Consider the following 23888-nt stretch of genomic DNA (forward strand, 5'->3'; position numbering starts at 1 on the left):
AGAAAGGAAAGCCATCTTCATCCCTGTCATGCCAGCAGAACATTGTTTAGGGTAAAACCACATCATCTAATGTCAGGGCACCCAAGGAGAACTGCATAAGCTCTGGTGCATCATGATTCAGGCCTTCAGAGCTGCTGGAGGGAGCAGAATCTTTCCTTGTGGTAACTCAGCTCCTCTGGCTCTGTCAGCTAAAAAGCCCTCTGGGAAACTCAGTCAAATTACGACAAGGTTATAAAGTTAAGCTGCCTGGCTGAAAGGAACAAGCACTATACTCTGCTTGCTCGAGGCCAACGCCAAAGGAGGGCCGAGGCATCTTCTTCTTCCTTTCCAAAGATCAGCCGGCAGAGAACAACAACAGACTTTGCTCTGATCTCAGGCAGCTCGACAGCAGAACTGCTCAGCATTGCCTCCTACCCAGGGCCACACACAACCGACACCGAAAAATGTGTAGTTAGCTGTGTTGATTCGTCAGAAAGAAAGAAATCAAATGTGTATCGCTTCCTTGTCCCAGGGGTTCTTTGCGCAACCTGAAATTGGCCATACATGGTCTAAGCTGGGGTGGGCAACGTGTAGCCCTCCAGGAGTTTTTGACTGCAACCCCCATGAGCCCCCACGATTAGCTATGCTGTCTAAGGCTGATGGGAGTGGTAGGCCAATACATCTGGAGAGCCCCTGTTGCCCACCCCTGGTCTAATCTAATTCAGCCTGCCTAACATCTCCTACACTCTGTCTTAAAACTGTTATAAGCTCTCCAGATTTTCCACATCTCTCAGCTCTCTCTCTCTCCCTATGTCTTTTTGCTTAACATCCCCTAAAAGAAAAGCTCTAGGGAACTCAAACATTTGCTCACTACTTTTTGACACTGTAGTTGGTCCATATAATCCGGCACTTCAGATTCCATGAAGCCAACAGCCTTCCTCTGCTGTTGCAGGAAGGGAAGGACAACTCATGAATTGGAAGGAAGCTAAATGTTGAGCCCTACTATGTCAAAAGCCAAGAGCTGCAGTTCTGGCTGAGGCGCTGACCACTTGCCAATCCAGGGGTTGCTTGCTGGCATGCATGTTTGCATCGAAACAGCTGCAAGGGCAGTTCACACTCGCAGTGAGGAAATATTACCCTGTTCACCCACAGGGACAAAGACTGTCAGCTGGAATTTTGGGATGCCTCTATGAAATTTTAGCATTTGTGAATCTGCCCGCAGGTGTAAATACCTCATTAAGCTAACATCAATATCACCTGAGTTCTTTTATCCAAATAGCAATTGGCAGCTATTCTGGACATGCCAACTCAGATGAAAGACTGATATTTTGAGACTCGGGGCATAATGTAAACTCTTGACAGCTGGGAATGAGCTTTCATTGCCCAGCCAACGTTCTTCATAAAGTCAAAGGAGGCACTTATTCTTTAAGGAAAGCCATGGCGTTCCTTAAAGGAATGTTAATCTCTCATTGCCGTAGGCAAAGCTTCTCTTAATTTTTACAACCTGATATTTTCGTTGATGAGATAAATGAAGAGGACAATCAAAACGAACAAATGTATTGTACATTAGAAACTCTTTCAAAAAGTGAGGATTGACCTGGGGAGGGGCCATAGCTCAGAGTACCTGTTTTATATGCAAAAGGTCCCAAGCCTATTTTGGTGGTGGCCTTTAAGAATAGAATGTCAATACATCAGTTTTCTCTAATCCTCCAGCATTTATGTTTGGGGACTACATCTCCACCGTCTGGCCACAAGGGTATTATATAACTTGGCCTCATTCTAGAATCCCATTATTATTATTATTATTATTATTATTATTATTATTATTATTAATAATAATAATTTATTTATATAGCACCATCAATGTACATGGTGCTGTACAGAGTAAAACAGTAAATAGCAAGGCCCTGCCGCATCACAACCTGAAGCAGTTTTGACGGTCAAATTCACACGGGGACATGCAATGAGGTCTGCCAATACAAAAGCCTTCGAGACTGATCTGGCTGCCCTCATTTGGGCGAAGCACATGTTGATTTAAAGGGAAGTTTGGCTTGGTTGCTGCTTGACCACAACAGCTTGGCAGACATTCATGGTTGGCTCAGACTGTGCAAGAAATTTACTTTCTTGGCAAGAATCTAGGACAATCTTCTGCTTAATGCATGATGGACAAGAATACAATTGTACATGTTGGGACCCAAAGAGGATAAGAGGGCAGGAAAGAGGGATAGATGAGGGGTTCTCTCTCCCCTTTACACTTCCCATCCACCTATACACCCAGGGCCGGTGCCAGACTATTTTGTGCCCTAGGCAGGTGAGCTGCTTTCACCACCCCCACCCCCACCCCAGCGTACCTGGGCGCAGGGTGCCATCTCGATCGCCCAGCCGAAGTGAAGCCAGGACACTGGGGTGGGGGCGGGCGGCTTTGGAAAGGCGCACCCAGCCGGAAGAAGCTCTGGGAGAGCGACTTCCGAGTGCGCTGTTCTGAAGCCGCCCGCCTGCCCTCCACCAATCCCAGCATTATGGCTTCGCTTCGGCTGGGCGCCCACCCAGCCAAAGCGAAGCCAGGACACTGGGGTGGGGGCAGGCGTGGTTTCACTTCGGCTGGGTGGGCGCCCAGCTGAAGCGAAGCCAGGACGCTGGGGTGGGGCGGGCCAGCAGGCGGGCAGCTTTGGAATGGTGCACCCACCCAGGAGAGCAACTTCCGGGCACGCAGTTCCGAAGCCGCCCGCCCGCCCCAGCATCCTGGCTTCGTTTCGGCCCAGCCAAAGCGAAGTCAGGACACTGGAGCAGGCGGGCGGCTTTGGAACGGTGCACCCGGAAGCCGCCTTCTCAGAGCCGCTGTGGGAGAGCAGCTTCCGGGTGCGGCGTTCAGCGCCCCTCCTTACCTTGGTGCTCTAGGCGGCCGCCTGAGTGGCCTCTATGGTAGCACCGGCTTTGTATACACCCTACTTTAGTTCTCCTCTGGCTGTCGCACCCGTACTGAAGCTAGGACTTCATGGCTGCCTCCAAGGAAATTGCTCTCAGAGGACCCAGCCACTGCTGCTGCTGGAAGGCTGAAACTGTTTGCAAATTGACAGTGCAAACCTGTGCATGCCTACTCACTTGGGCTTACTCCTCAGTGAGGGTGCTTCTGGACTGAGGGCTCCTAGTGCTACCAGTGAAAAGGCATTCTGCAACTTTGCCATCTTTCCCTACTTAACAGTTTTTTTTCTGCTAAGAAAAAAGATGGAAGTGGCAGTGGGAAAATATGGGACAATTACAAGTGGAAGGGTGTAATCTAGACATCTAGAAAATACCACGACTGGGACAAGGTGACTGCAAAATAAAGGCCTCATCTGGAAGCACCCTAAGCATGGCTGTGAGAATCAGCAAAACCTGAGCTCATCAGGGTTCTCCGAATTCCACCTGAAAGCTTCTGCTGACCCCTGCCTGCATCAGATGGCACGCAGGGGTTTGTTCACATAGAAATTTGTGTGCATTTTTGTGCACATTTCCTAAATGTACACATCAATTGTGTACATTTTTCAAAAGCATTTTTCATGCACATTTTCCAAATGTACACTTGTTGTCAAATGAGTCTTTTTTGCCTGCAAATCACATCACAAGCTCAGACATGTGTGGATTTTGACTGCAGATTGTAGGGCTGTGCACGGACACCCCCGATCCGCTCTGCATCGATTTGCCTATGGTCCACTTGGCTCCGCTGCAGAGCTCTGGCTCCGAATTGGAGCTCCGCAGAATCGGGGGCGGTGCAGGTAAGACCCCCCTCCCCCCTTACCTGGCTCTGACGCTGTCGCCGCATGGGCGGCGGTGGCAGGGCCAGGTAACCCCACCCCTCACGCACACCACTTACCTGGTCCATCGCGGCCCATCGCCAGCTTCACTTCAACCCGCGACTCAACCCAGAACTGTAGGCCCTGCTTGGGGCCTACACTTCCGGGTTGAACCACGAGCTCAAGTGAAGCCGGCGACGGTCCGCGACGGACCAGGAAAGACCCCCCTCCCCCCTTACCTGGCTCTGACGCTGTCGCCGCATGGGCGGCGGCGGTGGCGGCAGGGCCAGGTAACCCCACCCCTCACGCACACCACTTACCTGGTCCATCGCGGCCCATCGCCTGCTTCACTTCAACCCGCGGCTCAACCCAGAACTGTAGGCCCTGCTTGGGGCCTACACTTCCGGGTTGAGCCACGAGCTCAAGTGAAGCCAGCGACGGGCCGCGACGGACCAGGAAAGACCCCTCTCCCCCCTTACCTGGCTCTGCTGCCGTCGCTGCACGGGTGGCGGCAGTGCCAGGTAAGGCCCCCTTACCTTTTTTTCGGAGCTCCAGATCGAGGCGAAGGATCCGCCTTCATCTCGATCCGCTCCGTGACGCTCCGTTGCCCCCTCTGATCCTCTTCGCCTCCGCCTTAAGGGGAGGCGAAGCACCCTGATCCACTTCTGCTTCTCCGACCCGAAGAGCCCTAGCAGATTGCATTTGAGTCTGCATTTTGTCCGGTAGGTGCAAATTGGTTAAATTCTGGTCAAAAACAAATTGAACCGAATTTCTCCACATCCCCAAAAGAATTGCAACCTTAAAGTACAATGTTAAATAAGTAGCAGCAAATGCCAAAGTCACCATTCATAAGCAAAGTATCAAAATGTGTTTTCATTGGTTTTGAAGATATCATATTCTGTGTCTTTGCCCAAGATGCCCTGGACATCTTTATTTCATACAAGGGTTGGTCTTTGAAGATCTGGCACCTGGGTAGGTATGTGCTATTTAAATCCTCAGATCAAAGGAGAAATAACTTTTCCTTTCAAGAATGGTTAATCACAGACTTGTGACCCTCACATTAAAGTTAATGGGGAACTTTACAGCAGCCAAGTGGAGGCATTTAACACTGATGCCGGCTCTGCACTTGGGCACAATTATACCAAAGGATGGATTTCTAAGTAAATATCTTACACAGTGCGTGCTGGAGATGATGACAGAGCTTGAGATGAAACTGAGGCCATCGTTCATGCTGACCTGAAGAGCGGCTTCCCTAGGAAGAGGAAAGAGGAGAAAAGTCATTACCTAAATTGGGAATGGACCCACAAACCCCGTTACCCTTGAACCTATAATACTGTAATACTAATGCTATTGTTTGTGTCAGGTGCAGTTTCTCACTCTACATTTTGTAAATGCTTAATGACCTAGGACAGCGAATGTCTTCTAGCTACAGAACGCAGCCCACTTGCTTGGCCAGTGGCTGAGGAAAAGAATTTGGGAGTTTGAATGCAGCCTATGAAAGAGATGTGAGTCCTTCTGGCTGGCATGAAGGAGTCATGGGGTGAGGCTCCAAGGGCATGCTAGTGGTTTGGGGGCAGGGATGGGGGTCCCCATATGGCCCACCAGCTTCTCCCCTCTCTCTTAGGCAGAGAAAATCTCTGATATCCCATTGTTCACATTTTCCCTGCTTCCCCAATTGCGCCCCAATTGTTCTGTCTTATCACAAGAAAATTGACTCCATGACAGTTTCTGACCCATCACTTGGGGAGTGGAAAACAGCAGGGAGTTTGGCCCCAGTGCTAGATTCAGAAGGGGAAACATCTGTACAAACTGCACATGGACTTAGAATTTCTGCCTTGTTCAGACTTGCGGTTACTGATCTTTTTCAGATAATTTTAGATTTCACAGCGTATATATGGCTAGCAACCCAAAACTATAGATTAACTTAAGCAGCAGAATTGCTAACTACAGCTGGAGCTGGGGCAGGATTCCTACCCAACCGACCTACAGAACAAAGACATAGCGCATGTCTAGATGAGGTGGGTGGAGGGGTATGATCTCTCGATTTTATGATCGTGAAATCGTCCCCCTCATCTACATGCGTCCTGGGAGGAAGAGGACGTCGCGGCTGCCATTTTGGTTTGGTTTCTTTAATCGAAAATGAGCACAGGAGCGCTCCTTCGCAAAAAGTAAGGTGTTCTTTAAAAACACACACACAACCCTCCTGGCTCACCCCACCCCACCCCCGATGGACCCACAGGGATGATCCTGGGCGATCCCCGGGATATTGCCCCATCTAGACATGCCCATATATACAGATAAGGCACCCAAGAGCAAAATCCCCACCACCAAATCTGTGAGAGTAGGTGTGCGTGGACAAAATAATAATTAACACAAAATACATAAATAAAAGTTAAAATGGGAAAAGCTTTAATAGCCCACATTACAATAAACTTACATGCCAGCTTCTTGTAATACAGGTGCGGGGCAGAGTAAATAGGTGTCCTCTACTACAAACGGTTTCTCATCTGGAAAGAGAAGCAGAGAAGGTGGGTTGAGCTGACGCAATTTTGGCAGTGCAATGTTTGCAAGGGACAACTGGGGTGATGGCAATTTTATAGCTCTATTTTATGAAAAGCATTCTTCAATGAAGTTTCCTTGCAGTTTACATCAAATTAAAATAGTAATCAAAGAATAAATTAGAAACTAAAAACAGAACATCCATAAAAAAAAGCATGGGAGGGCAGTGGTTAATTTCCACTGAAGCCAGCAGAAGCCTGAAACAAAAGGTTTTCCACTTGTCTTCCAAAAGCCACCAGGGTTGGGGAGGAGGCCGAATGAGTGCCTCTCAGATCAGAATTTCACAACATTGGGGCTACAACTGCTGCTATTGCAGCCTGGCCATGAGCTGAGCAAGGTTCTGTCAGAAGTCCTTACGTGCCAGCACAGAGGAGGAAATGGGTATGGGAGGAGGTGTTTCCTCAGAAAACCAGACCCCCACGCTGCTTAGGGCTTTAAAAGTAAGAACCAGCATTTTGAATTGTGCTGGAAACCCGCTGGAAAATGCAGGTTGCTTACCTGTAACTGTAGTTCTTCGAGTGGTCATCTATGCATTCACACATATGGGCTTTGCGCCTGCGCAGAGACCAGACCGGAACCTACTATAGCTGAGTGGAACGTTTTTGGCGGGAACCCCTCCCCCACGCTACCGCGCATGTCCATGGGGTTCCCGCCCTTACCTCAGTTTACAGGAGTCCGACATTGTGCCCCCATAAACATGAGTGTAAATAAAATAAAGTACATTCCACAATAAAAACAGTGTCATTTATAAGTCTCACACCACCAAGTGGGGATGGTGGGTGGGTTGTGTGAATGCATAGATGACCACTCGAAGAACTACAGTTACAGGTAAGCAACCTGCATTTCTTCTTCGTGGTCTCTATGCATCACACATATGGGCGAGTAGCAAGCTGACATACCTTTGGAGGTGGGTTGGTGCATCATCTGAAGATCTCCGAGAGCACTGTCCTCCCAAACGAGCAGTCCTGCCTCGCACGGGTGTCCAAACTGTAGTGCTTGACAAACGTGGATGGAGTGGACCACGTTGCGGCTCTACAGACTTCAGTCAGTGGAACACCTCTGGTGAAGGCCACCGAAGTTGAAACAGCTCTGGTGGAATGAGCTGTCACAGGTTTCACTAACTCTATTTTAGAAATAGAGTAGGCCAATTCAATTGTCTCCACTATCCAACGCGACAGTCGTTGGCAGGAGACAGGGAGTCCCTTAGAAGGCTCCCCATAACAAATAAACAATTGTTTTGTCTTTCTAAAATTGTCCGTTCTGTCTTTGTAAAAAGCAAGAGCCCTTCTTACATCGAGAGTATGCAAGGAAGACTCAAGAGGTGTAGTTGGGTTAGGAAAGAAAGCAGGCAAAGTAATGTGCTGGGACAGATGAAAAGTTGACACTACCTTAGGTAGGAAGGCTGGGTCTGTGTGTAGCACAACCTTGTCCTTATGAAAAATAGTGTACGGGACATCTATCCTAAGAGCTTTAAGCTCAGTTGCACGTCTTGCCGATGTGATGGCTACTAAAAAGACAGTCTTTAAAGTAAGCAGCCTAAGGTCTGTCGAAGCCATGGGCTCGAAGGGCTTGCGTGTCAATGCTTGCAGCACAACTGATAGGCTCCATGGCGGCACGATAGTCTTCACAGTCGGTATCGTGTTCTTCAGACCTTTCAGAAATTTCTTGGTTGTTGGATGGGTAAAAGGTGTAAAACCATCCACACCCCGATGAAAAGATGTAATCGCAGCAAGGTGAACCCTGATGGATGCGAGCTTAAGTCCCTGCTGGAAAAGTGTCAATAAATAATTGAGGATGAAGGATAAGTGGCAAGATTCTGGTATTTTGTCCTTTTCCGATGCAAAATTCTGAAATCTCTGCCACTTTGCTGCATAAGATTTTCTTGTGGAAGGCTTTAGTGCTGCCAATATAATGTGGTCCACAGTCAAAACTCTGGTTCCAAAGGAGGAGTGGTTGCTATCCTCCATGCAGTCATCTTGAGGGTCGACAGATGTGAGTGTCGAACCCTGCCCTGGTGTCGAGACAGGAGCTTCGGTATCGACGGGAGCCTGATGTAATCCCCTCTCGATAACCGAAGAGCGTGGGAGAACCACGTCTGTTGAGGCCACCACGGTGTGATCAGGATGCAATCGGAGTTGTCCATCTGGATCTTGGCTATCACTCTTGTCAAAAGTGGAAAGGGAGGAAACATGTACAAGAGATTTCCTCTCCAAGTCCTGGTGAAAGCGTCTCCTAGAGAGCGCTTTCCTTTTCCTGCCCTGCTGCAAAACTTGGTACAGACTGCGTTGTCCTCGGTAGCGAAGACATCGACAGCAGGGTGGCCCCAGTACCGAAAAAGACTTTCTCGGAGTTCGACATCGAGCTCCCACTCGTGGTCGACATGGAAGGACCTGCTGAGAGAGTCTGCAATGATGTTCTCCTTGCCGGCTACATGGATCGCAGTCAGGTAAGTCCTTCTCTTTATGCACCAGTTCCATATCCTGAGTGCCGAACGGTTCAGGGGGTGTGATCTTGTTCCACCCTGCCTGTTGATGTATGCTACTACGGTAGTATTGTCCGTCGCGATCAAGACATTCTTGCCCTCGATCATCTGTGCAAATGCTTTTATTGCATTTCCTACTGCCAGGAGTTCGAGGTGATTGATGTGCTGTTCTCTCTGTGATCGAGGCCAACGACCTTGAGCGGTAAGGGAGTTGCAATGAGCTCCCCATCCTTCTAGGGATGCATCCGTTGTGATCGTTACCGAGGGCGACTGCTGTTGGAATGGAACGCCCTCCAGAAGCGTCGACATCGAGAACCACCATTTCAGAGATGCCCTCACTTGCTTCGGTATCGAAAGGTAAGTTCGTCGAGCATTGTGCCTGAGATCGAAAGTCCTTAAAAACCAGGCCTGCAATATCCTCATTCTGAGTCTTGCAAATCTGATGACTGCAGTAGTAGCTGCCATCAGACCTAATAGTCTCTGAACTGTCCATGCCGAAACCTTTCGGCGGCTCTCGGTATCGATGGCTAACTGCTGTAAGGTGTTCGCCCTGGTTGACGATAAGTATGCCCTCCCGTCTCGAGAGGATAGGGTTATCCCTATGAAGTCCAATCTCTGCTGTGGAGTCAAAATGGACTTTTCGTGGTTGACCCACAGCCCCAACGAGTCCAACAGGTTGAGGGTGGTTAGTATATCCGCCTGGAGCGCCTCGCTGCTGAAAGCTACGAGGAGCCAATCGTCCAGGTACGGATACACGTAAATGCCTTTCTGCCTTAGGTGGGCGCATACCACCGCCATAACCTTCGTGAAGACCCTCGGCGCCGTGGCCAACCCGAACGGAAGAACGGTGAACTGGTACTGGGACGCACCGATCGAAAACCGAAGGTAAGCCTGATGCGACTTCCTGATGGAGATGTGGAAGTACGCATCCTTCAGATCCACTACTGCGAACCAAACTCCTTTCTGTAGAAGTTGCAGAACTGAAGTAACCGTTGTCATACGGAACTTCCTCGGGGTGATGAACTTGTTCAGTTGTCTTAAGTCCATGATCGGCCGAAGACCTCCATCTTTCTTCGGGACCGTGAAGTAACGGGAGAAAAATCCCTGGTTGATCTCCTCTGCGGGTACGGGAGAAATGGCTCCCTTCGACAGCAAGGTCTGTACCTCGAGCAGCAGAGGAGGGGATGGAGTCGTTACTTTCACGCCGGAAAAAGGAGGAAGGGTATCGAGCTCGATGGCATAGCCCGAACTGATGATAGTGAGCACCCAGGAGTCTGTTGTTATTGACTCCCATTGATGGTAATGGGGTGCTAGGCGGTTCGCAAAAGGGAGTGGATCTGGGGCCGAAGAGTCAAACACGCTGCTTCTTAGAGAAGTCGGGTTGCCTCTTATCTTGCTGGTATCTGCCCTGGTAAGGCCTCTTCCTCTGCAGCTGTTGTTGTTGCTGCCAAGGTTGAGGCTGGTATTGGGGCCGATGCTGTTGCTGTTGCATCGGAGGTCTCCATTTCCTCAAACGGTATTGAGGCTGAGAGGGAAGAGTAAACCCCATCTTCTTGGCTGTTGTTCTAGCCTTGTAGATGGAGTCCAGCGTCTCATCAGTCTTACTGTTAAATAGACCTTCCCCATCAAATGGCATATTTTCTATCCTGGACTTAGTCTCATTAGTTAAATTTGAAGATCTGAGCCAGGCGTGTCTTCTTAACGATATGGCCCCCATCATTGATTTTGAATGACAGTCCACCTGATGTCGAGCAGTGGACAATTGTTGTCGAGCGATGCCAGTAGCTTCATTCTGAAGAACTCTTGCTACCTCTCTTTTATCCTCTGGGAGGTGATCACACAAGTTACCTATCTTTTCCCAAAGGAAAAGTTGATAACGGGCCATAGTCGCCTCATATGCTGATGCTCTGATACCTAAGGAGGATGAAGAGTAGACTCTTCTATCAGTAATGTCCAGCTTTCTGCCTTCTCTGTCAACCGGAGCAGAATGTGCTTTCTGGGACTGGCCCTGTGCTGACTCAACTACTATTGAGTTCGGCTTAGGGTGCTGAACTAAAAATTGTGCACCGTCCTCTTGGACTTTATACAGGGTTTCCAGGCGTTTTGATGTTGCCTGCGTCGACGTCGGCGTCTTCCAAGTTAACTGCGCTGCCTGCTTTAGCGCGTGCGGGAGAGGGATCGCTATCCTCTGGTTCGTGGTAGTCTGGAACACATCGTAGATACGATCTACTACAGCCTCATTAGCTTCCTGGGTCTCTATCCCCAATGCTCTGGACATTTGCAGGATATGGTCTGAGAACCTAACCATGTCGTCTGAGGGGGAGGAAGGGTCTTTATCTTGGACTTCATCCTCCGGTGACGGAAATGAAGGAGCGGCCGACACACCCGATTCCGAGTCCGAAGGATAATGTTCCTCGGGTGACGATACGGTGACTAAATGTAAATCATCCGTCGATACCGCAGGAATCGCCACGGTCGACGCCGACGGTTGTCGACGAGGCGTCGATACCGTTGATCTTTGAGGCGCTGGCGATGGAGGCAAAGGGAAGCGGCACACCCTAGTTGTAGGCGGGGGAAGAGCATAGTAATCCTCCCGCGGATACTGCTGTTCCTGAAAGTACCTTTGGGGGCGGTATCCCTCCCATTGGTATTCGTCATCCCTCGCCTGAGGTTCAGAGTAGCGAGAGGCTGCCTCCCAATCACGGCGTGGTGTTAGCCTTGGCGATGGCAACAATGGAAGTTCTCGCGGTCGAGGGGGCTGGTGAGAAGACGCTGCTGACATCGAATCCCTCAGTTCGCCCTCTGAAAGGCTAGGCGGACGAGTCGGTACCGCTGGTAACGAATGTGGCCTCGATACCGAGGGTGGTCTCGACATCGAAGCGGCAGATACCGAGGGCGGTTTCGATACCGAGGCAGTGGGAGCAGCGGGTGGAGTGGATTGACTCCTGACCGGCTCTACTGGGCGAGGCGACGCTAAAGAGGTTCTCTCCGCGTCCCTCTTTCTCTTCTTTTTCTTCTTCTCAGTCTCAGAAGAAGGAATCGGAGTTCTGGCTTTTTTAGAGTCCTTTTTAGCCTTTGAACTCAAGAAAGACCGACCAGGCGTGAGGGGTATCTCAGCCCTATGAGCTCTGGTCTGCACTTCAGTGCTTTGGTCTGATGATTTGACCGGTGCGGTCTGAGTAAGTGCCGTTTTGTGAGTTACGGACTTATGAGCCGCAGTCTTCTCCATTGCCGGGGCCTCAGCGGCCTTAAGAGCCTTTTCCCAAAGAACCGAACGGAGTCGGTCTGCTCGATGTTTTCTTGTCTGTTTTGTAAAGGCCATACAATGGTGGCAAGTCTCGACAACGTGTCCTTCACCTAAGCACAATATGCAAAGGGAGTGTCCGTCCGATGGAGGGAGCTTAGCCCCGCACTTTACGCACTTTCTAAACGGTGCTTTTAGTGCCATACAGGCCCCAAGCGACAAAGTCGCTGAGGAAAAATCTAAACTAACAAAACTATTTTTTTTTATTTTTTTTTATATAGGATAGACAAAGGAGAAAAGAACGCCGAAGCGAGAAAGACGAGAAAGAAGAGAAAGAATTAGAGTAAAGAAGATATTTTAAGACACAAACGCTAAGAGGTTGGTTCTATGGTCTATGCACAATGGCGGACGACGAAGAACTGAGGTAAGGGCGGGAACCCCATGGACATGCGCGGTAGCGTGGGGGAGGGGTTCCCGCCAAAAACGTTCCACTCAGCTATAGTAGGTTCCGGTCTGGTCTCTGCGCAGGCGCAAAGCCCATGTGTGTGATGCATAGAGACCACGAAGAAGAACCAGTGCAGATGCTTCATAACAGGATGCTAGTCCACACCTGTTAACTATTGGGCTGCTGCATTCTGCACCTGCTGAAGTTTCCAAACTAGATTATTCTTTGGCCAATGGAAAGCTTACAATAAAGTTGAGGATGTGGCTACACACCCTTGTTCACACGCACAAGCAATTAGCATGCGTACACCTGCAAGCAATGTGCATCTACGGGGCTTTCCACCACCCCTTTCTTATTATATTTATTTGTTTCATTATAGAAAAGTCCATTACAGGCCTATCAAATCCAGTACAAGAAAATACCTCTCTTTTAATTATATCAATATTTATATGACCACAATGACTACTCTATTAAAAAATAAACCATTCCATTTCTCTGCAGCATTAATTATAACTGAATTCCCCATGCTTCTATGTATAAAATCAGTTAACTCGTCAATTTCTGCAATATCCATCTTATCAACCATTCCCAGAATGAGGGTGCCACAACATTCTTCCAGTTTTGGGCTGCAAATATTAAATTCATAGTCAGTAATTTCTGAATATTAAACAAAACTAACAAAGAGGATGACCCCAAATTTCTGCCCATTACCTGAGATACACAAAATATGCTGCTGGTAATTCTGGACAGGCTGTTTCCCCGCATCTGATAGAGGTGTGCTTGCGAGGTACAGCTTTTCCAACAATTAAAACTGTTCTCTGAGTATAACTAGTTCAATCATGCCAATGTTAGGCCTTAGCTAGACCTAAGGTTTATCCCGGGATCGTCCCGGGGTCATCCGTGTTCATGTAAATGACACACAGGGGATCCCGGGAGCAGGCAGGGACGACTCTGGGATAAACCTTAGGTCTAGCTAAGGCCTTAGATACCACTGAAAAGCACCTTATACTGAGAGCGTCATCACACCGGGGGGGGGGGGGAATCATGTTTCCTTACCATCGCTTCTCCGCCCGTGCGTTTGTCTTTCATTACTTCCTCTTTCAAAAGAGGGCGTAAAAATGTGCACCTGGCCCAGTCAGTGGGCCGTTTTGATTGCACTGCTTCTCCTGCACACAGCAGGGGATAGCGGCAATGTCTGTCTCAAAAAACAATTCGGATTTACCTGGGTTTTTTGTCACGCGAAGAAGGCTAGAAGTGGTGGGAGGCATGCAGGGCGCAGACGACAATGTGAATAGGACCCATGAAAATCCGTGAGTGCCCCATAACGCGCTTGCAATAAAACGCTTGTCTGATGATGCCCTAAGTTTCTCCAATAGTTAAATTTACAAAGGATGACTTTATTATCAGTAAATGCCATCCTTTCTCTTTCCCATGAAGCTAGAAGTTATGGGTTCGCTTTTTGTTTTTACCCAGGTCACAAACAGAGGCATGATATTTTGCTAATAACTCTCGGGGTTCTTGATAAATAACAGCTGCTTTGCTGTGGTCAGCCTTCTGAGTGCACATATAGGGTCCAATACTTTAAGGGTTATTTTCTCAATGGGGGAATCCCTCCCTACTCCACCCCACCTTTAGCACCAACCCTAGACATTACAACTTCCCCAGCGTGGAGCCCTTCAGATGTCATTGCATTTCAGCTCCCATCAACCCCAGCCAACATGGCCAATGGCCAGGGGTGAGCTTGAGTCCAACAACACCTGGGGGGCCAAAGGTTCCCCATCCCTGTTTTAGGGAGTGGAGACACAACACAATATTTTACTGAAGGGGCCACTAGTTGCCATCGTCAGGAGCATTTTTCATCCCATTCTTCCTCCAAGGAGCTCTGGATGGCATAGATTGTCCTTTCTTTCCAGCTTACATACACAACAGCCCTGGAAGGTAGGTTAAGGTGTTGCTTGCCGAAGAACCCTCCCCCCTCCAGTGGTTTGGGTGAGGATTTGAACACGGCTGGGTGAGGATTTGTACCCTAGCCTTGCCAGTCCATCCAACACTCCAACACGATGGAAGCTTCTGATGCAACAACTTCTTTTTCTGCCAATGCTTCCGCTGCATAGCTGTATTGTGTCAGAGCTGCAGCCTAGTGGGCACCAGAAGCCTCCGAATCGCCCTGTAATTAAAGGCGCTCAAGCCCTGGGATGACTGGTGACCACTTTGGCTTGGATGCCTTGCAGAAACCAGGCACGGCTCGGGAACTGCATGCAATTCCTTAGAGTTGGCCAGACAGCAAATGCCGCAAGAATTCCCTCTCTGAACACAAGACTCTGCGTTTTTTGCCAAATCTAACCCTGGTCAGTGCAAAATGGGTCAGCATCATGCCTCCACTTAAATGATGTTGAATGATAGTGCTGGATCCATAATTATCACAGCGGGATAATTTTTCCTCCCTGAGACAAACCTCAGTCGTGCTACCTGATGACTCTTTTAAAAATAATAATGATGATGGAATCAGCTACCTAGGGAGGTTGTGGGCTCTCCCACACTAGAGGCATTCAAGAGGCAGCTGGACAACCATCTGTCAGGGATGCTTTAGGGTGGATTCCTGCATTGAGCAGGGGGTTGGACTCGATGGCCTTGTAGGCCCCTTCCAACTCTGCTATTCTATGATTCTATGATTCTATGATTCTATGATGATGATGATGATGATAATAATAATAATAATAATAATAATAATAATAATAATAATAATAATAATAATTTTTAAGTTAAATCTGGGAGTCTCCACTTCAGTTGTTTGATTTGTTCCTCAGGAAGGGAGAGGGGCTTGATATGGCAATGTTTGGAAGTCTCTCTTCTCTTCTCCCAAGAAAAGCTGAGAATTTAGCTAAGCAGGTTTCAAAAGTAGAAGAGGTGGGTCCCCCTCGCCCCAATTACTGGAGGTCTAGGCTTAGTCATTTATATGGTAGTGTGTTGGACACACTGGTCATTCTGGCTGGGGATGACGGAAAGTGTAGCCCAACACGTCTTGGAGGGTACCAGGTTGTGGAAGGCTGTTGTAATATCTAGGCTCAGCGCTCAAGTTGGTGTGGGAGAGGGTGAGATACCATTCCACTTCTTTTCTGGTGGACGTAATTGACCCACCCCCGATTCTCCCCCCCACCACACACACACACTCGAGGCGCGTATTTCTCTCACTTCTAGGCTGCTTCCCACCATCCCCACTCCAGCTTAAGGAAGGTCTCCCACAAAAGCCTTTCAGAACATCTTAAAACAAACAATACAAAGATCATGAAGCCGTGATTGAACTTTCCAAACAAATGCAATTCAAAAATTCCTATACAACTAAGGAGCAGCAGTCAGAGGAAACCCCAAGAAGATTCAGAGATCTGCCAGGCCAAAAGAGGGTTTTACAGCTTTCAAAAAGTAGCCATACTTTGGGCCTGATGGATCGCCTTAGGGAAGGAATTCCAAAAGCAGGAGCCATTGTCAAAAAAAGTCCTATTTCTAGGAGATGATAATCTAGCCATGGAAGGTGGCCACATCTGAAGCAACTGGTCTCCTGGTGATTTTAACTCACAAAGAATTTTGGGAGAAGGTGCTTATAGATGTGAAAAGTAGTTTATTGTATTAGCAATCAGCCATCGTACAATTTCAAAAGGGAACAACAATCCGTCAAATTCCTTATAGCAAAGTAAATTAAAATAAAAACTATCAAAATAACGTTATTACAACAAAAAACAGTCTGATTACACCTAGGCAGTAGAATACAGAGCGCAAGAGTCCCAGCTTGTAAACAATACAGATAAAATAGTTCAGTCTTTGTCTCGGCTACTTTTGGATGCAAGGTAATTATTTATTATTTATCACATTTCTATACCGCCCAATAGCCAAGGTTCTCTAGGAAGTCCACAACTATTAAAACCATAAAATACAACAAGATAAAACATAATATAAAACTTTAAAAGCAACTTGTAAAACCAAAGTAAAACCCAACAGCAGTTACAGTCCAGGGAAAGCCTGGGTGAAAAGGTGCTTTTTTGGGAGGCATTTGAAAGATGCTGCATTTTCTGCCTCCTGAACTGCACGGGGGCGGGTCTTTCCAGAGGGCGGGGGCCGCTACAGAGAAGGCCTGCCTTGGGATTCTTCATTCCTTTCATTTGGAATGACCAGCAAGACCTCCTCTGAAGAGCTTAGAAGCCCCCTGGGTGTATGCAAGGGAAGGCGGTCTGCTAGGCATCCTGGTCCCAAGTTATTTAGGGCTTTATATGACAATAACATGACCTTGTACATGTAGGCAGCCAGTGCAGTTCTTTTAACACGGGTGTTATATGAGCATAGCTAGGTGTCCTAGTGAGCACCCTAGCCGCTGCACTTTGCACTGGGTGCAGCTTCTGAACCATGCACAAAGGTAGCCCCACATAGAGTGCACTGCAGTTACCACTGAGTTACAACTCCCAATGGTATCCCAGGCCTAACCTATATAGGGCTTTAAAATGTCAACCCCAATTCCTTTGGTTCAAAAACAAACCGCCGATCAATGAGATCTGCACAGAATGAGTATGACATGTGTCTTTATCTACTCTAGATAAGAGCTGGGCTGCCACATTCTCAACCAAACCGTCTTCAAGGGCAGCCTTATCTATGGTGCATATCCAGAATTAATGCTGCTTCCAGGAGCACTCCCGAGCTACAAACTTGCTTCTTTAGGATCCGGGCAGATCTTCCATATCCAGATGGATGGGTCCACCAAGAAATAAACAGCTATTCTGCTTTGCCTGGATTGTTCTCCAGTTTATTGACCCTCATCCAGTTTGCTATTAAGGTCATTGTTGGAGGAATGTAATCCATATGTTGAGAGACCGATGGGTGCATCTTTGGAGACTGCAATGAGTTGTGCAGAGAATGCAAATGCATAAGTGACACTGATATGGCAGATTCCGGTACATGGACTGAGGGCACATAATTCTGCCACCTTCTTGGGTTAATGAGAGACCATGTGGAGACCCAATATCTGCTGCTGTGAGTTACATGGCAGGATAAGAATGAGTAGATAACTAAAAATAAGTCATTCCTCTAGTCTTGTACTCTGATCTAGGCCTAAACAGGGCTCAATCCTGGCTACAATGTTCAATGCCAGGTTTTAAGGCATGTGCGAAGACTGCCTCTGATCAAGAAAAGAGAACTCCCCACCCCACCCCACAAATATTTGCTAAGCAAAAACCTTGTCCACCAAAAAACACGGAGGGAGGAGTTGGGGCCATGCACACTACCATCCTGATCCCTACAGGCTGCAGCCTCAGACCATTGTGCCTTGAACCGCAAAGTCTGAAGGGGGAGTTTTCGCTCGTTCAGCTGAGCACACTTAGAATCTCCACGCAATCTGGAGCCCCACTCATGCAGGGTTCCTAATCATGTGGAGGATTTGAAGTGTGTTCAGCTGAATGTGTGAACGTGCGCCTCCGGGCCTTCTGCTCCATGTGTGAAGATCTGAGGCTCCAGCGATGAGAACGTTGGGGGCAGGGCTAGCATACACAGCCCCATTCCTCCCTCCAGCTTGAGAACTGATGGAGGCGAATGATTGACCAGGAGCAAAACCAAGGTTGTTGCCATTGCTGGCTTGGCCCAAGAACATTTTGCTACCTGGGCGAAGGATAAGATGACACAGGCTCCTCCGCCATTTCATGTACAGAAGCTGCCTGGACTGAAGTCTTACTTCAACACTGGAACGGGGGCAGCATCCTCTACCGCACCAGAGGCCAGCAGGCTGGATTGGGGGTACAGGGTAGGCCTCAAGGCTAGCAAGAAGCAAACTTTGCTGCCACTGGGACACTGGCTCCGGAGGACGAGAAGGGCTGTGAGGCTCCGGAGGAATAGCCAGGGGCAGGGGCTGCAACCGCCCCCGGCTTCTGATGCCTGAGGAGACTGCCTCTTCCGCCTAATGGTCGAGCCAACCCTGTTGTCAACCTCCCCATTCCTGTGACAGGCTTCTAGGGGCATGGCAGAGTAGAGGCCGGTGGCTCTGTTGTCAGTGGGGCAGTGAATTGGAACTGGATTTCAGTCGGAATCTTAAAGGAGCTATCCAAGGTGTGGAGCTCCTTTAGAGTTCTTACTACCTCTGACAAACAGCTGGAGCGGATTCACCGCCCCACTGACATCAGAGCCACCAACCTCCATTGGCATCTAGGCCTCCATTTTGGAGAGGTCCTGAAAAACTTGTCAGTGGCCATAATTTTAAACCAAAATTCCGTCGGTGCAGGAAAACTCTGGAAATCTGTGTTATCATCTGAGGCTGAATGGAAAGGATCGTAATATCTTTTTAACCTTTTGGCCTTGACAATCTTATGTGATTTTTTGGGACAATCCAGAAGAGCAGCTCTAATCCCGCTACAGTCCAGAAGTCTGCTTTTCATTTCCTCTGCGTTAGTCCTACACGGTCCTTCGTTAGATTCAATGTTTGCGTTGCTCAATGTGATTATGCAGGAACCCAAAGCATCTAGTAGTAAACAGGGCTGGGGACCAGATGAAGACCAGCTGGGCTAAAATCTGGACTAGCCTGGTGGTTCCATTTCTAGACACGAGAATCCGCCTTTTAGCAAAGCGTCTCCAGTTTGTGCTTCATTTTAGGAAAACCTCAGGGAGACATAATGTCTGATGGCTGTTTTTGCAGCTGACTTTTTAGTTTCCTTCATCTGCAATAGTTTTCTTTGTACATTTATGATTAATACTAACACATAGCACAGCCTTGTAAGCAAGAGACTAGTCCACAATGTGTTTTTTGTTTTAATTTTTACTAGTCCACCTCCACACTATGGCAATCATTTCTGACATAAAAGGGGTGGGGAAAAACACCTGAATTTTTGAACACCTTCCCAGTCTAGCCGCCCTTGAAGCAACCCTCATTCACCTCACGGGACTGGGCAACTACTTGCAAGCATGACTTGGATTTAGTAGAGTATTCAAAGCGTATATCACATTCTCTCAGTAATCATCACAACAAGCCTGGGGTGGGGTGGGGTGGGGTGGGGGGCAACTCAGTGTTATTATTCCTAGACTGAAGCTTTGCAGGAGGGTGAGGGGAGCTGAGAGGCCCCGTTCAGACGACACTGTTAACCACGCTGGTTAAGGGGTTTTGGTTAAGCAGCAGGGTGAACGGTGTCGCCTGATGTGCTTTTTCCTTAACCAGGTGCCTCTGCTAACCACATTGTGGTCAGGTTAGCGGCGCTACCTTTAGTTTAAGGTGTCGCCTGACACACTCCTGTGGTTAAGGGCCCAAAATCATAGAGCTAGCAATATAGAGGGGCCTAAATAGTCAAAATTGCACAACTGCCGGCTCTCTTAGCGCAAGGGCTGATGGGATACAGAGTGGAGCATTTGGAAGACTCAGGCGCTCATCTAACTGCTTTGTGGTTAGCATATGGTTAAGGAAACCAAGAACCAGACAGGGGTAACAGTGTCGTGTGCGAGCGTACGGCTTGTGGTTAGTGCTAACCACAGAGAAGCATGGTTAAGCTAACCACAGAGCCCTCAGCATTGTCTGAACGGGCCAACAGTGGGTTGCATATGGCCACTAGATGAGGCTTGGCCTTATGAGCACAAGGTAGCCGTCATTATTCCGCCACTGCCCTCATGCCAACCATGGCAGGGGGCATCGATCTGTGTGGCTTCTCTGTGCCTCATCCTTTTGGATATGCACAACAAACAGCAAATACTTGCTTAACACCAACTGCCTTTCCCCCCTAGAGTCCAGCTCCTTCCAACCATCTTAACATTTTGATGGTATAGGCAATGGCAACAACACCCCACCGCCACCCCCAGCCTCCATGGGATTCTAGAAGCTTTTCCGAAATCCCCACCTGCTCCTGATCTTGTCCAGGCATTCACTAGCAATTCTAGAGTTATCTTACCATTGTAGCATCAGAGCGACATTCTAAACATCTGGCCGCCTCTTCTGTGGTTAGTTCAGAAGAGCTGAGATCACTCAAAGCTAGCATATTTTTCTAGCGATGGAAATGGTTCTGAGAACATGAGGAGCCCCGGTTCATTGATTTTTATGGGCCCACCAAAAACAAACCAACCCTAAAATGCTCCCATGGCTTTGGGAAAGCAAGATAAAACTTCTTTCTGACATTTCTGCACGCAATCTGCTCATTATAAGCTATAGGATTTTGTGAAAACACAAAATATCCCAACCTCTTTATTCTTTCTGGATCAAAGAGGGTTGCAACTTCTCCTTAGTGTAGTTTGCTCAGTTTTGCAAAGTCACTAGAAAAGCTTCAATAGTATCCAGAACCACAAAGAATATGCAAATGGTGTTCATTTCCAAAAACACAATCCTGAGTAGGACTAGTTCCTTTACTTTTTTGACACCATATCTGTGCACATAGGGAGGAAACCCAGATGCTCCAGATTAACCCAACGAATGTATGGATTCATGACATGTTTCTACCAGGAGAAGTACCAGAACAAATGGATGAGCATAAAGGGTACTGTGAATACATGGGATCTTCTACTCAAGATATGAAAATTACTTTTGGCATCTCATTTGAAAGCATTATTGTCAATCCTCAAAATTAAAACAACAAAAGTCTGGACAACTGCAGATTAAAAACATTCATACAACGTGCAATAATGGTGCAGAGCTGCATGGGAAAAACCACTACGTGTGACATGTTCAGAGCATGCCATACCATTGTGCCAGAGGTGAGGAGCCATCAGCATCACCTCAACCGGCTTCTCTAGATGAGACTGGGCCCCCTGACAGAGCAAAACCAAACCACCAGCCATGGGAGGAGGAGGAGAAGCCAGCCAGGTGAACTGTTGTCATCTCCAGCTTCTTGAATAGGCTACTTAAAGGTCACATATACCTCTTCTTCTTACAGTTCTAATTATTCGTTCTGGCTTTTATTGATCTTATGTTAGTCACAGGAGCTTTGTTGGCTAAAGAGTGGAATAAAAATGTCTAAAATACATAAATAAAATACCTGCAGAAATAAAGGGGCAGGTTTCGAAGCTACCCCTCTTCCTTAATGTTCTTCATGAAACCTTCCCCAGTCTGGTTCCGTCTACTTGAGTTGGGCTACAACTCCTATCATCCCCAGCCAACGAAACTGAGGGGAGTTGCAGTCCAACCTATCCAGAGGGCACCAGATTGGGGGAAGCTGTTCTTAAGGAAAATAAGACAGAGAGGTGTGATTTGACCAAGCTTAGTGAACCCATAGATGAGCAGGGCTCTTGATTCCAGAATTCTGAATTGCATACGTCTCAGAGCTTTTCTACAGAAGTCTGTTAATCAGCTGTTAATCCGCTGTATCTAACTTCGGTTCCATTGCACAATTGAGAACTAAGCACTACATGAAGTGTTTTTCCTTTCCTGCTTTTCCATTACATAACCTCTAGTTGGGAATGTGGTATAGTGGAATAGAGCAATTACACAAGTAGAATCGGCGCTTTCTTTCACTTTTACAATTAAATGCCGCATTTCCCCTGCTCTAAAAAAACTCACTGAAAGTGCTGTTTACAAACAGAAGTGAAACTGGAGTGTCACAACGTCGTCTAAAGAACCCATAAACAACCATGAATAGGGAATGATGAGCAAACAATAAACGGCTCGTGCAGAAAAGCTCTCAGTCACAGAGTCTCCCTGGCTTAGACTCAAATGAGTCGTTCTCGTTTATCAATGTAATGACTCAGGATCTTGTGCTTCCACTTTCTGGGAATATTTCATAAGATGCTGTTTGTCTTCCCCACATTAAATGTGCAGTCTGGCCTTCCAAGGGGACACAAGTCTTGTTGAATTGGGGTGGGGGTGGGGTCCATTTTGCTTGGTAAAATCTGTTTGCTTTTAACTGCTCCCCACGCTCACCCCCTGGTACAAACAAATCATTAGTTTGCATAATTCCGTCTGACTCCTTCCTAGAAAACAATGTTGTGAAACAAAAATATGTTTCCAAAGCTGGGATGCCAGACTCAGAAAGTGATAGAGAAGAGTGGGGATCGGAAGACAGATTTGGTCTTGAATGTTTGGGGGCTTCTGCTTACTTCAACCTGTGCTGCTCTGGACACAACCCCAATTCACCCAGGGCTCCCCTGCAGGATACTCTAGACAGGCCAAAATGCTTAATTCCATTCCAGATTAGGTCTCCTGAACCAGGGGCTGTCTATATGCTTCTAAAGCCCTGCACTGGCTGCACGGTGCTGCTGCGTGGTTATATGACGCAGCAGCCACCTCACAGCCATTGCAGGGCTTTCCTGCGAAGCTGTGAAATAAAAAAGTCAGGACTTACTCCAACTTTTCCCTTGGAGCAAGGTGAGTATGGAGCACCTGCTCTCCAACCTTGCTCTGGCATTGTGGTGGCGGCGTTCCCTGGCAGGTGGCAACTCCTGATTGGTTGCCATCCGCCCGGGCAGAGGGCAGGCCTGGCAAGCCGAATGACCACCAGAAAGCCTACACTTCTCCCTCTGTGCTGGGATTAGCTGCTGCCACCACCCTGCACAGCAGAGGAAGTGCAAGTTTTCGTTAAACACTGTGGAAACCGGGCACCGTCAAGACACGGCCCCAGACCCTTTACGGTAGAGGTGGCTGAAATACCAATTGGCCTTGAAATGGCCTATTGTGGTGATAAACAGATCTCAACTACCAGTGGCGACAGCAGCAGCATCCCTTATTTTCTCCTCCCAATGTGTAAACTGCATATTTACAGCTGTGGATAAATGTCCCAATTAAGGCAGCAGGGTTCCAAACAGTAAGTGAAAATCTGTGAAAAAGTGAAGACATCTTGCAGAAGACATAGTGAAGTTAAGCCAGTTGGGCAAGACTGGAGAAAAATGTACAAAGGTCCGGTTGATTCAATCAGATGGTGGAAGGACGCACAGGAAAGCAATCGCAATGCTCCTTGTCCAGGCCTTGGCAGCCCCCGGTCTTTCTGACAAAAACCCGCACAGGGTAGTTTGTAACATACAAGATAGACACCAGTATGATCTGCACTATGCCAATTTAAAACACATAAGTCAGAAGTGGGGATCTGCAAACATTTGCAGTAGGCCCAGAAAAAGGCAGCCCCCCTCACCTTTCTCCCCCTCCCTCCCTCACCTCTCCCGTTGTCCACTCTGCACCTCCATTGCCCCTATTGCTCTCCTGCCTCTCCTTCACATGCTCTCCTCGGGCCCTCTGCTGTGGCCCTTCCCCTTCCAGCCAGGCTTTCCCTGATTCCACCTCCATTAGTACTAGAAGATGGATCCTTCTCCCCCACCCCCCACCCCCTACCCTGCTACAGCAGCAGCCACATCAAGTGTCCGGTCAACTGCACAGACAGGCCAGAGCCAGGGGTCCAGTTGAGGAATCAGGACTTCGGAAGTTCCAGCATGAACTGTCCTCCTGATCCAAACCTCCCGAACTAATGTGCAAATTGA

At 48.1% G+C, this 23888-nt stretch overlaps 1 protein-coding gene across 1 annotated transcript in view; it reads right to left on the reverse strand.

Annotated features, from left to right (window-relative positions):
* The window catches only part of ANTXR1 (ANTXR cell adhesion molecule 1), a 177213-nt gene that overhangs the window by 67834 nt on the left and 85491 nt on the right, over positions 1–23888 (reverse strand). The window contains exons 11-12 of the mRNA XM_063138838.1: positions 6190–6259; positions 4926–5004 (exon numbers count right to left, since the gene is read on the reverse strand). Of these exons, the coding sequence (XP_062994908.1) occupies positions 4926–5004; positions 6190–6259 (149 nt within the window). The remainder of the gene's footprint in view (positions 1–4925; positions 5005–6189; positions 6260–23888) is intronic.

The sequence above is a fragment of the Elgaria multicarinata genome, chromosome 12 (genome assembly GCF_023053635.1).
Source record: "Elgaria multicarinata webbii isolate HBS135686 ecotype San Diego chromosome 12, rElgMul1.1.pri, whole genome shotgun sequence".
Classification (NCBI taxonomy): domain Eukaryota; kingdom Metazoa; phylum Chordata; class Lepidosauria; order Squamata; family Anguidae; genus Elgaria; species Elgaria multicarinata.